At 42.0% G+C, this 13,893-nt stretch overlaps 1 protein-coding gene across 9 annotated transcripts in view; it reads right to left on the bottom strand.

Moving 5' to 3' along the window:
• Positions 1 to 13,893, bottom strand: part of CCNY (cyclin Y) — a 330,334-nt gene that overhangs the window by 67,280 nt on the left and 249,161 nt on the right. For 8 of the 9 annotated variants that reach the window (XM_055092655.1, XM_055092654.1, XM_055092650.1 and 5 more), the window contains one exon: positions 8,432 to 8,466. The exons of the other annotated variant lie outside the window; for it this stretch is intronic. In XM_055092655.1, coding sequence (XP_054948630.1) covers positions 8,432 to 8,466 — 35 coding nt within the window. The remainder of the gene's footprint in view (positions 1 to 8,431; positions 8,467 to 13,893) is intronic. 9 annotated transcript variants of the gene reach the window in all.

Here is a 13,893-nt window from a genome sequence, read left to right as displayed (position 1 = left end):
CAGAATCTACAATGAACTCAAACAAATTTACAAGAAAAAAACAAACAACCCCATCAAAAAGTGGGCGAGGGAGTTGAACAGACACTTCTCAAAAGAAGACATTTATGCAGCCAAAAAACACATGAAAAAATGCTCATCATCACTGGCCATCAGAGAAATGCAAATCAAAACCACTATGAGATATCATCTCACACCAGTTAGAATGGCAATCATTCAAAAGTCAGGAAACAACAGGTGCTGGAGAGGATGTGGAGAAATAGGAACACTTTTACACTGTTGGTGGGACTGTAAACTAGTTCAACCATTGTGGAAGTCAGTGTGGCGATTCCTCAGGGATCTAGAACTAGAAATACCATTTGACCCAGCCATCCCATTACTGGGTATATACCCAAATGACTATAAATCATGCTGCTATAAAGACACATGCACACGTATGTTTATTGCGGCATTATTCACAATATCAAAGACTTGGAACCAACCCAAATGTCCAACAATGATAGACTGGATTAAGAAAATGTGGCACATATACACCATGGAATACTATGCAGCCATAAAAAATGATGAGTTCATGTCCTTTGTAGGGACATGGATGAAATTGGAAACCATCATTCTCAGTAAACTATCGCAAGAACAAAAAACCAAACACCGCATATTCTCACTCATAGGTGGGAATTGAACAATGAGATCACATGGACACAGGAAGGGGAATATCACACTATGGGGACTGTGGTGGGGAGGGGGGAGTGGGGAAGGATAGCATTGGGAGATATACCTAATGCTAGATGACGAGTTAGTGGGTGCAGCGCACCAGCATGGCACATGTATACATATGTAACTAACCTGCACATTGTGCACATGTACCCTAAAACTTAAAGTATAATAAAAAAATAAAATAAAATAAAATAAAAAAAAGAAAAGAAAAGAAAAAAAAAAAAAGAAAGAAAAAACCCTATGGGATAGACTGGAATGGGAAATTTAAAGTAACAGTATGAATTCATGATTTCTGAAATGTCAGTTTCCTAGCTACACCTGCTAAATGGGCCTAGAAGCAATAGCACCCCAGCAGCAATGAGCACACATGGTGTCCAGACCTTGGTTCTAGCACTGTTTGCCACTAAAAGGAATCAGGACTCCCTGGAGAAATGGCTATCCAGGGTTGAGGCAGAGGTACAAGATGAGCCTGAAATATCTTATTGTGCCAGAAAGCAAAGGAGTTCGCAAAACAAAACGAAAGGATGGAGCATGTCACAAGAACACAAAACCAGTATCAAAAGACTGCCACTACCCAAATCTAGGACATCGAAATATTTAAGCACAAGCATGAACTAGGTATCATTAGAAAAGCAGAAATCCAGGAATCTGTACTGAAAATGGCTGGATGGACAGACAGATGGACAGATGGGAAGAGAAGGCTCTCTCTTAAGCAGAACACCTACTGACAAAGGGAGAGAAGTATGGTAGGGCTGGAAAACCACCATTCTGTAACCAAAAATAATAAAGATTGATTCAGGCAAGCCTGATCAACAGATGCTAAATCTGTGGGTGGGGATAAAGTGCAGGATATCTACATGGTTTTAAAGTACCTGCCCAGAGACTGCTTGTTAGTTGCAAAGGGAAAACGAGTAAACAGACAGTGGAGAATCCAGGCAGCACCTTGCCCGGTAATCAAAATCAACATCAGCAACAAGAGTCAGATGATACTGCCTGCCTCTCGATTTGATGTCTTGAAAAGGGCAAGGGAACACTCCATGTAGTATTCTGGCTGTAAATGTTTAACTGAATCCTTTGGGCAAATCCAAAATGAGAAACATTACATTATTATTTAAAAAAAAAAAAAAACTGGCCCTGTATTCTTCAACAGTGTCAATGTCCTGAAAGACTGAGAAAGGCTGAGAATCTGCTCCAGATTAAAGGACATCGAGGGTGCATGCCAACTAAATGCCATGTGTCAGGCTGGAGTGAAACCCGTACCACAGAAAAACACGCTGTAGCGGACATTACGGAGCCACTTAACATTGCTGGAATATGATCAGTTAATTAGAAGAAACATATCAATGTTAAATTCTTTATTTTGATAATATTGTGGTTACACAGAGAATAGCCTTGGTCTTAGGAAATACACAGTGGAGTATTAGGGAGAAAAGGCAGAATGCAGACAACCTACTTCCAAACAATTCAGAAAAAATAATAAAGGACAATGACCAAGGATGTGCAGAATGTGAGAGAATATTGGTTTAAAACTGATGAATCTGGCTGAAGGGTAGATGAGAGTTTTCTGTATTATTATTATTAAAATTATTCTGTAAGTATGAAATAAAAGTTAAAACATATATATGTACACACACATATATATACACACACATATATATGTATATATAAAGTCAAAGAACAGATTATAACACAAGGCTAAGGGATACAAAGTCTGCTTCTTAAAGGGCTTTTCTGACAAAGTTCCTGCTTCAAGTAGAATGCTCCTTCAAGGCTTCACTTCATTCCTTTCTTCTCTCTACTCCAGAAGTCCCTGAGCAAGGTGATGGAGTTGAAAACTGAGGAGGTTAGGAGAGCAATGAAGTGACAAGTAGAATGCACAGTGAAGAGGCCCTCAGTGCCTCCCCAGCTAGCAGGAGTGGTTGTGCTTCCCCTAACTCTGGGAATGGCAGCAATGGAACCAAGAGTCAGTGACTGACTAAAATGAGAACAGCTCCTTCCCCACATGTAGCAGTGTCAGAGCAATGTGAAAACCAGGCAGCTGTGGTCAAGAATTTGTGCTGGCTAATTAAGGGATGATATCCTAACACTATATACAAAAGATCAGGGCTTCCAACATAGGAACTTCCATGGAGAACACACCATGAGTTACCAGGCTAAATCGTAACAACAGCTCAGTGGCCACTTCACTTGGGTGTCTTAACAAGGACAATGTAGCTTTCAAAATGACCTTCCACAAAGGCACTAGGGAAGCAATTCCACCTGTCAGCTGCCCTGTATTTGAATGGACCATTACACTTTACAAGTGCCACTTCCTTTGTGCCTCATTACAAGAGTGACAGCATGAAGAAAGGGAAGAAGGGGTGAAGAAGAAACAGAAAGAGGTAAGAAAAGAGAAAGTCCTCCATAGACATAACCAATACACTTAAGGAATTGATGTCCTACCCAAGCTTCTCAATGTACCAGTGTGTGTAACATTATCATTATCATTTCTAGACATTCTGCAAAAAGAAGAAGAAAAAACAAAAAGAAGAGAGAAAATAACAAAACACCTACCCCATGTCAACATCCCTGGGTGAAGCAGAACAGGGGGTCTGAGAACCAGAGCATCTAAGGTTCCTTTAGTCACATGAAAATCCTGTACTCTCAATTATTGCTGCTACTTTTCTATACATTTGAAATTATTTCAAAGTAAAAGCTGGATTTCTTTAATCTTATTGGATTTTTTAAATTTTTACTGATATTTTAAAAACTTAGTCTTCTTTCACATCCTCCAAGCATATGGCATTGATGCTAACACAGCAGCTGCTCAATAAACTCTCATTCTATTAAGAGCCAATCTTCCAGAGGCAAAAGCAAGATTTAAAATGTTTTAAATTTCAGTTCCCAGATGTAGCTCACTGTATTACTTGACTTTCATGACTTACAGATGAAGCCTATAACCAGAATAGACACCTTTTTACAAGGAATCCTATTCCTACCTCACTCAAAGCTAAAAGGCAGGAACTGATTTGGAACTGAACTGTGTTAAGAGGAGCAAATGATTCAAGTCAGTATTCTCCAAAGGGAGCTGAACAGAATATACTCCTCCCAGAAAATCCTGGTCTTAATGATTATGAAAAAACTATATCCATACTCAAAATACCAGCAAGACTTTCATCAGTTTTGATATTGAACTTGGAAAATTAAATCAATTTTACCTAAATTCCAATGGACAATAATAATACAACATACGTATATGGTGTTACAATTAGGCTGCAAATCACTACCTTCGAGTCAAGTAGGTCTGGAATTATGACCCACCCTAGGAGATAAGAAAACTGAGATTTCAAGATGTTTCCAAGATTGCCCAATTAGCAGGTGGCAGAACGGGGGCTTGAACAAAGTTCTTTTGGCTCCAAGTCCCACTAACAATAATGTGACTCTTGCTTAGCTGATAAGTAACTCCCCCAGTTGCTTTACTTCCTCACAAAGTTTCCTGAACTATCACCAGACTCAGTGTTGAGACAAATGCTTTGGTTTTTTTTTTTTGAGGATCACACTACACAGAATTCCCAGTCTGGCTTTCTCGTTTCAAAGTGCACCTATGGCAAACAAGACAAAGGAAGCTGGCTATTCAACTCCTGATTCATTCTGTTTTCACATCTTTTTTTTTTTTTTTTTTTAACTTCTTAGAATAACCCATTCATTTTTGGTGTGCTATCACCAGGTGGCAGGAAGATAATCATAGAAAAGTGAGGCTAAGGTAAAAAGCATACATTCTCTCTGAGTTTCAGGAGTGATTTTTTTTTTTTCAGGAGTGATTCTTAACTCCAACCACCTACAATGTCACCCACAATCTATAATCAGAGATTTTTACACTTTAATTAAAAGATTCATAAAAACAGCTAACCTTAAAAAAAAAAAAGCAAAGTCAAAATGTCAGCAAATTTTAAATAAACTTTACATAAATCCCTTTACACAGCCTTTTAAAAATACGTGTATCTTTCTTTTTTTTTTTTTTTTTTTGAGACGGAGTCTTGCTGTGTCTCCCAGGTTGGAGTGCAGTGGCACGATCTCGGCTCACTGCAAGCTCCGCCTCCCGGGTTCACGCCATTCTCCTGCCTCAGCCTCCCAAGTAGCTGGGACTACAGGCGCCCGCCAACACGCCCGGCTAATTTTTTGTAATTTTAGTAGAAACGGGGTTTCACCGTGTTAGCCAAGATGGTCTCGATCTCCTGACCTCGTGATCCGCCCGTCTCGGCCTCCCAAAGTGCTAGGATTACAGGCGTGAGCCACCGCGCCCGGCCGTGTATCTTTCATATGCATTAAATTTTCCTAGCTGGACGCAGTGGCTCATGCTTGTAATCCCAGCACTTTGGGAAGCTAAGGCGGGTGGATCACCTGAAGTCAGGGGTTCAAGACCAGCCTGGCCAACATAGCTAATTCCTGTCTCTACTAAAAATACAAAAAATAGCCGGGTATGGTGGCGCATGCTTGTAATCCCAGCTACTTGGGAGGCTGAGGCAGGTGAATAGTTTGAACCCGGGTTGGGGAGGTTGCAGTGAGCCAAGATCGTACCAATGCCCTCCAGCCTTGGTGACAGAGCGAGACTCCATCTCAAAAACAACAACAACAACAACAACCACCTTCCTATACCTGTTCACTTTAATTACATCTAAAACATAGGTGCTGATTAAAATATTAACCTTTATAATTCACCCTGATTGAACCTGCTGTCAAAACATCCGAAGTGGTTTATTTTCAAATGGCTTCAAGCTTCAAAACCTGGAATAATTCCTTGAGAAGTGGTCTCCTTTCACTTAATCCTCTGAGTCTCTCTTGGCTGTTTTGAGCCAGTGAAAGGCCCCTCTCATTTTCCAGCCTGGGGGACCATTCTCTACTGCCCCATTCCCTGGAGAATGTCCTGGGTCAAAGTCCACTCTTCTCACTTGCTTATGTGTGTTGTTTGCTGGAAACCAGAAAAGCCTTACTTTTCTCCACCAGGAGGAGGTTATTTCCCCTGCAGTTATCATGGTCCTGGGGGTAGAGGTGAACACTCGCCTTGTCTTAAATGGCTTACCTACACAACTGCATTCATTTCTCTTAAATAGTAGCCTCTTTGTAGGTTATCTTAGCAACATGTACTAAGTGGGTTCTTCAAAACTTGAAAGAGAAATTAAAGAAACAACATCCCTCACAATAAAGCAAATAAAAAATGAAATGGTATAATAAGGGCAAAAAATAACTATTACTCCAGAGTTCAGTAACAAACTAAATGATAAATTTCAGTTGAGATCCATATTCAGAAATGAACCCTAGAAACTGTCCCACACAAATTTAATTATAAATGTTATCTCTAAGTTCAGATAAGCAAGCTAAACAACCTCTGTCACATGAGAACTGGTGTTATTATCTGAGGAACACAGAGGGTGCGAGCTAAGTGGGGTGCTTGAAGCAGACCACCTGGGACTCAACCCGGGCTCCACTGTCTACTTGGCTAACTTCTTTGTGCCTCATCTCCTCATCTGTAAAATAGTAATACTGAATTGTGCCTACCTAGCATGGCCATTGTGCTAACTAAATGAGTCCATTAAACCAATTACAGCAGAGCCTGGCACACATGCTTTAAAGCACTCAGCAGATGGGACTGATTATTATTATTGCTCGTCCTTTCTCCACTGTTCTAACTTACTATTCCTAAGTTTCAAAACCTGAAAAGTACAGCTGCTTTATTAGCCTAATTGAATCTGCAGGTAATTTCACTCAAATGATATTTCAGCTGGTGGGACTGGCACACTCCCACGGCTTTTCCTAGCGTGGCAGGACTGATGGCGCTCATTTGCAGCGAGGTCTGTTCACAGTTTAGAGGGTCACGCTGCTTGTTACAGGGTCATCTGTTATATAAGAAACTTAGCACCCAGATTTCTTTTCTATAGGAACAGATCCATTTGCAGAGATCTCAACAACTGTGTGATTTCACTCTGTGTCAGCAGATGTGATTTTACAGAGGTTTGAATGCTGGGCTGGGCGTCAGAAGATACTGTGCGTGAGAATGCATGGCCTCCCATACTAATCCATGTGCTGGGTGCAGCAGATGTGTTCTCAAGTGTGTGGCAGGTGCTCAGACTATACAGGACACGAAATGGCAAGGTTAGGTGTGTGCCTGTTGGTGGGGTGGGGGGGGGGCGTGCAGGGATGTTAAAAGAGGTATGCAGGTTAGAACTGTGGGAGCACACCTCTGTATCATCAGCTACAATGATAACAGAGCAACACAGACAAAGTCCTATCCTCCTCTTTCTTCAATGCACCTTCCATGGAGCTGCAGTGAACAGGAAAGATGGCCTGGATGCAGTTCCAGCTCTTCTCCTTCCCTTGCAAGCTCCTTGGCAGGCATGCTAATGAGTGTAATGAGTGGGAAAGCATTCAAGTGCACCCAGCAGGCAAAGAAATGGAAGCAAGGATTTAGAGAATTCGTTCCAATCGCTCAAATTTTTATATCCAGGTATATACTGCTTTCAAAAAAAAAAGGCATGGCAATTTTCATATTTTCCTCATGACACAGATTGCAATTTCAAAGGTGCTTTAAACAGATGCTTTGAAATTTAAGGGGCCGAGGGAAAAGGTCACAGATTGCTTTAAGAATCTGCTAAAAATTATAAGCCCTCTGACCCCTAGAAAACTGTATATGTGCATATATATTAACACTGACTACAAAGAAGTCATCAATCTCCTAAGGGTGTAGCATCATGTCCCTTGAGTGTAAGGGCCCAGCTGATGAATTTCTTCCCAACTGCATTTTGTCCATATTTTCAAAGGGCAGAGAATACAACATTATGGCTTTAAGTCTCTTTAATACACAGCTTTAGGACTATTTCAAGATCTTCAAATACAGAGATGCAGACAGTCTAAAAATCCTGAGAAAGACCCTTGTGTGGTTCTGTTTTTAGAATGAGGACTTAGAGCATACTTATTTTGATAATTTACACCTGTTTCATCATTCCATACCTCTCGGAGAGTTTTCTTTCCTAAAGGGCCATATTTCTAAGAAGAGGGTGTGGCTAGGACTTGCCTGGTATATAGGGTGTGGAGTAGGTGCTGGAGCCAGCCAGCTACATCTCTGCTCAAGGAAGGAAGAGGGATGAAGTATCTCAATGGGGCACCTGCACCTGGCCACCAGGGGAGGGAGACATGGCTAAGAATGGCCAAAAGACTCCAGCCAAATGTTTGAACATCTTTTTTAAATTTAGTGTTATCAAGTTTATCCTTTCTTGGAGCATCAGAAGAACACACAGACTCTACTGGACCCACAAACAACAAATGGGAAGAGTCAAGTGTGGAGACAGAGAGCCTCATGGAAAACAACTATGTGTTTATTCAAATGGAACTGAGCTACAAGAGAAAAAGAATAATTTGGGGGTGAGGGTAGAGAAAGGAAAGGATTCAAAATTAAAAAGAAGTGGCTTTCGCTTGGACTTGCTGGGTGATGTTTGATATGTTATTGTTCACACACATCATCTCATGAACAATAGTGGTCTAGGGCTTCTGGAAAAATATTTGGGACAGTGGGCAAATACTGAGTGATGCTTGTCCAATTACAAACCAAACTAAGCATAAGTACACTGCAACGTTCTTCCAAGTATCTACAAAGCACATGAGCCATTTTCATCCATCACAGACAGTTATTTTAGCTCTTTACACTGTACAGTCATTATGAAAAACACAGGGAGACAGCTTCACTTACATGGTTAATGAAGAGACTCTTGCGTTTTTCTCTCACTGTGAAAACAAAAGATGCAACAGAAATGTTATATGCCTGCATGCCAACCCCTGGCAGGTGGATGAGGACTGGGCCTCTGTGTCGTGGTCCCATCCTTCCACCAACCAACACACCCACTTGCTCATTTATCAAACATAAGAATACGGGACCTGCACAAATGCAGATCTGAATGAACTTGGCTCACAGAGGGAAATATACATCCATTTAAACAATAGCACCCTAACAAAATAACTGCAGCTGAAATCAATTAAGGGGTAACAGATTTCCATTAACTGAATAAAAAAGTAATTAGTAACCCTCATAAAACTCATATGCATCTATTAGTTTAACATAATTAACAAATGATAGGACTATTTATTCCCAACCCTACCAGACCCATACAGCTCCACAGTATATAAGGGAAATATAAATAACAACAATATCTAGAAAGCATTGAGATCCAGGAAGACGATGTACATCAGCAGCGTTACTTATCATGGAAACCCATTATTCTCCATGCTGGGTGCTGGTGAATACAGCTGGGCTTCTGTCTGGGAGGCCCCTGGAGCTCCTTGTGGCACCCATCCCCAACCCCATAAGGCTGACAGAGGTCACCATAATTGATACTGCTCTAACAGTCACCATAACTGATACTGCTCTAACAAGGTGGCTTCTCACACTGCATGCATGGCCTGTGCTGAGCAGCTCAGCCTGCAGTGTCCCCAGATACCAGTGTTTCTCAGAATGGGAGCCTGCTGCCCCAGAGAGGTAGAAGGGTCAGTCACAGGGAACACGAAGAGCTTATAATAACCTAGTATCACTGAACTTTGCATTTTCTTTTCTGAAGGCTCATTTTGTGGGTATAGATGAATCCATCAACACATTTATTCGTTACTGTAAAAGACATGAAGAATAGGTTTCATTCAAGGAGATAACATCCTAGGTCCCCAGGAATCAACAATGTTATCTTGGGGTACCCTAAAACAGCAGTGTACAAAAGATAGAAGAAAGTTTTCTCCTTACAGTCCATGCCCCCGCAAAGAAGATTCACTACTGTTTTCAAAAGCCTTCCTGCTGACCTGTTGAAGGGACTATGGAACTGTTTTTCTATCACTCATACGCTGTTCTTAGACTCCCAAAAAAACACTTCTCTTTTCCTTAGAAGTCTTGTCCTCTCTGGAATGAATGCTGCCTTCCACTCTTGATATCTCAAAGATAACAAAAGCAAAAATGCAAAAGCAAAAATTAGTCTGAGGATACTGTTGAGTACTTTAAAAAGAGAGACTGACACATAGAAGGTAGCTCCATCAAGCCATCAGATGGACGCATGTGCAGGCGATCAGCCCCCTGCTGTCACAGGACAGGGCACCCTGGCCATGCATGAGGCCAGACTAGCGCACACAGAGCACGAGTGCACAGACAGCAGCAACAAACTGGTCTGCTATGCACAGCATGGAGGCAGAGGGATTACATTTTACCTGACTCCAAGGAAGAATCCACATGAAAACCATAGCAAAACAAACAGGATGGTCTGGCTGGAAGCTCTGGGTTTTAACTTCCTGTCATACATACATACATATATATAGAGCGTGTGCATGCACATGTGTGAATTAAATTAATTCATACTAAACTATTATACATGTAGCCAAGGATGGGGATATGATGATAATTCTATGGTGATTTCCCACTGACTGAAGGGACCCGGAAACCCTTTCTACATGGGCCACAGAACTGACAGGGTTCCCACTATATTCTGAGATGACACTTAACCCTTCTCAGAGCAAACCAGTGATAGGTTTGTGCAAAAGAGACACAAGTCTCCCAACTGTGGGAACCACCACCCATACTAAGGTCACCTCAACACCCTACATCAGCCCCTGCCTTCAGCAAATGAAAGATATCCATGCCTCAAAAAATACCAGCGCTTCCTATATGGGTACTATTGAGAAGATTAGGAACTATTCACATGTAGAAGTAATGGCTGAGATGCATAACCTTCAATAGTTCTGACTATAAGTCCGACCAAGAAAGCTGATATGGTTTGGCTGTGTCCCCACCCAAATCTCATCTTGAATTCCCACATGTTGTGGGAGGGACCTGGTGGAAGGTAATTGAATCATGGGGGCAGGTCTTTCCCATGCTGTTCTCATGATAGTGAATAAGTCTCATGAGATCTGATGATTGTAAAAACAGGAGTTTCTCTGCACAAGCCCTCTTCTCTTGTCTGCCGCGATGTGAGACGTGCCTGAGATACCTTCCACCATGACTGTGACGCCTCCCCAGCTAGGTGGAACTGTAAGTCCCTTAAACCTCTTTTGTAAACTGCCCAGTCTGGGGTATGTCTTTATCAGCAGCGTGAAAACAGACTAATACAAAAGCTTTCAAACAACCAAAAAAAAAAAAACTACAGCAGACACAGAAGAATATTATAAACACATATGCCATTTTTGTCCACCACCTACAAGGGTCAATCTCAGGGAGGAATCAGGCTATTTTCATGAACTACAACTGGCGGCAATCAGAATGGTGAAGAAAAACGAAAGTTCACTAAGACTATTACAGAACACCTGAGGATAAGCTATCTGAATCTATTACAGAATCTCTCAGGCATTCACTGCTTCTATGCAAATGAACACCTACACACTACCCTACTTCCTCAGAGCAACCTGGGGCTCCTGGGGCCTGAGTCAGGTGCCACTTTCCTGTATGGTTTTGTAATGCTCCTCCTAACATAAGAGGGCCTTTGGCAGATGAAGTCTGCAGTTTCTGAGATTTTCCACACATGCATCCCTATGGCCGACTTGCTTCTGGAGTGTCTTCCGCGCCCCCAAACCAACAACCTGTCCCTACCCAGATGGGAAGAATTCCTGATATCCACGTTAGACCATGTGACCCATTACTCTGACCATCCTGCCTGGATTGGGGGGTAACTCTACCCTCTCTGGGCTAACTCCTTCTCCTGGGAATCTGGAGTTGGGACATACTCAAAGGGCTCTGCTCAACCTTAACTGAGGGTATGATGTGTAAACTTCAGACTGGGGTGGGGCTCCGCTGTGCAGGAAAGAGTGAAGCAGCAGATCTGACGGCCATCCTTAAAGGGCCTGTTGCAAGGCTGGCCCTTGGCTGGTATCTGGGAACTTGGATTTAGGAGGGTTCCTTCCCATCATTTCCTAACTGGTAGGAGTGGCTCACTGTGCCTAAGCTGTCTGCACAAACAATATGCTCTATGCCGCACACAGTATGGTTTATTTCCTTCTGGGAGTCTGGAACTTTGGTACTTAACAGGCAGAGCCTTCTTACATGAGTGGTCCTCCATAAAAATCCTGGGTGCTGGGTCTCTACCCAGGAGTTTCCCTGGCTGACAACATTCCACAGGTGTTTTCACAACTCATTTGTGAATGGGGGGATAAAGTGCAACCTGTGCGGCTCCATGGGAGAGGACTCGCCCTGTGCACCTCTTCCCTGTACTAAGTTTGCCTCATGTGCTTGCATTGTAATAAGTTACAGTCATGAGTGTGACTGTATTTTGTGTCTTATGATTCCTGGACCCCCATACAGCAGTGGTGTCCCTCTGCCATGCAGAGAAACACGGCAGAGGGAGATGGGCAGAAGGCAGGTGCTGCCTTAGTCCTAACAGCTTTTAGTACCCAGTTCCACCAATTCATGAGCTGTCTGAGATACCCTCAGTGCCCTTAAAATTAATTACTCCTTTTCCCCTAAGCTAGCAGGAGCACAACCAAGACATTACCATAGGGGGAATAAGATAAGTAGAATTTTTTTTTTTTTTGAGACGGAGTCTCGCTCTGTAATCCAGGCTGGAGGGAAGTGAGCTGACTCACTCCACCTCCCAGGTTCAAGCAATTCTCCTGCCTCTCCTGCCTAAGTAGCTGAGAGTACAGGGGTGCACCACCACACCCAGCTAATTTTTTGTATTTTTTAGTAGAGACAGGGTTTTGCCATGTTGGCCAGGCTGGTCTCGAACTCCTCACCTCAAGTGATCCACCTGCCTCGGCCTCCCAAAGCGCTGGGATTACAGGCGTGAACCACCACACCCAGTGATAAGCAGAATATTTTACAGTGGTGTACCACCTGAAAAGACTGACAGAATTGCCTAAATCTAAATCTGTCTTTAAAATAAATTTGAAACCACTGAGGCTGATGTGAGTACAGCTCTGAAATTCAAAATGCTTTAGCTATTTTATGTAATGGTATAAGCAATATGCCAACTCATTCCTAATAGCTGGTTTTAGTCATCTTTAACACTTCAATATTTTTGGTTACTATAACAATCAATCAAAATCTCTGGAGTTTTCTGAGTTAATGTCTAACTGAATTAACTAATAATTATGTTTTGCTTCTTTAGGGAAAACAGGCAATAAATTGATATGGATCATAAATTTTTTCTTTCCTGGGAGAGGAATAACAGCAATCTCCTTTGACACAATCTATGATAGTTAAGAGGATTTTTAATTGGCTACAGTGACAGTCCATAAAGATGTAAACAGAAAATGTACCAGAGGCTTTAAAAATAAGCCATCTAAAATCAGCAAAAACAATACAGTTGGCATTAAAAGTCTTCTCCTGATAAAATGGTGAGTGAAGAGAGTAAAAGGCAGTGTTTGCAATCTGAGGGACAAACAAAATTACACTTAAGTTGCTATGGGACGCTCTCTTGCCACAATGTCACACAAGTGACTCTTTAAAATACAACTTTCAACCTAGTGTGTGATTATTAATGAGGATTTGTTAACAATCTAAACACCATTTCAGCTGATTCCTGTCATAGGTAGGCATTTAAAAGATTACCTTGGTTTCTCCTCTTCCATTTCCAATTTTTTTCTTTTTTAGAGATGAGATCTCACTATGTTGCCCAGGCTGGTATTGAACTCCTGGGCTCAAGCAATCCTCCTGTCTCAGCACCCCCCAAAGTTTTGGGATTACAGGTATGAGCCACCGCACCTGACTCTCCTCTTCCATTTCTAAAATAGACCGACCTTCCAATGGCAAGTGTTAGCCACCACCAAGCCATAGGATGCTGGTACTAAAAAGGTCCTAAGATACCTAAGATACTCTTTCTTTGGCAAATTAGGGAAGAGCCCAAGCAGGCCAAGGAAGGGAGGGCCCAGAAGAAGAAGAGAGGAGACCGCGTGTAGGACCCCTTCCTCTATACATCCGCCCTCCAACAAGAACATCACTGGTGTGCACAGGCATCCTTGGCATCTGCATAAAACGAGTCCCATTTAAAAACAGAATGACAATTAGAACCAGGTATGAATAGAGCTGTGCTATTCTACAAAGAAAATTTACTTAACTGATTAACTACTCTGGATGTGAAGGACTGGCAGGCCACACAAGAGGCAGGCTTCAACTAAAGAATGACAGAATTTTGTTTGGATATACGAAGCTGATTGCTGAGATAGCTCCAATGCAGATCACAAAGATCTGGT

Source organism: Pan paniscus, chromosome 8 (genome assembly GCF_029289425.2).
Source record: "Pan paniscus chromosome 8, NHGRI_mPanPan1-v2.0_pri, whole genome shotgun sequence".
NCBI lineage: Eukaryota > Metazoa > Chordata > Mammalia > Primates > Hominidae > Pan > Pan paniscus.
The sequence above is the reverse complement of the archived record's forward strand: the minus strand, read 5'-3'. Positions and strand labels throughout refer to the sequence as shown.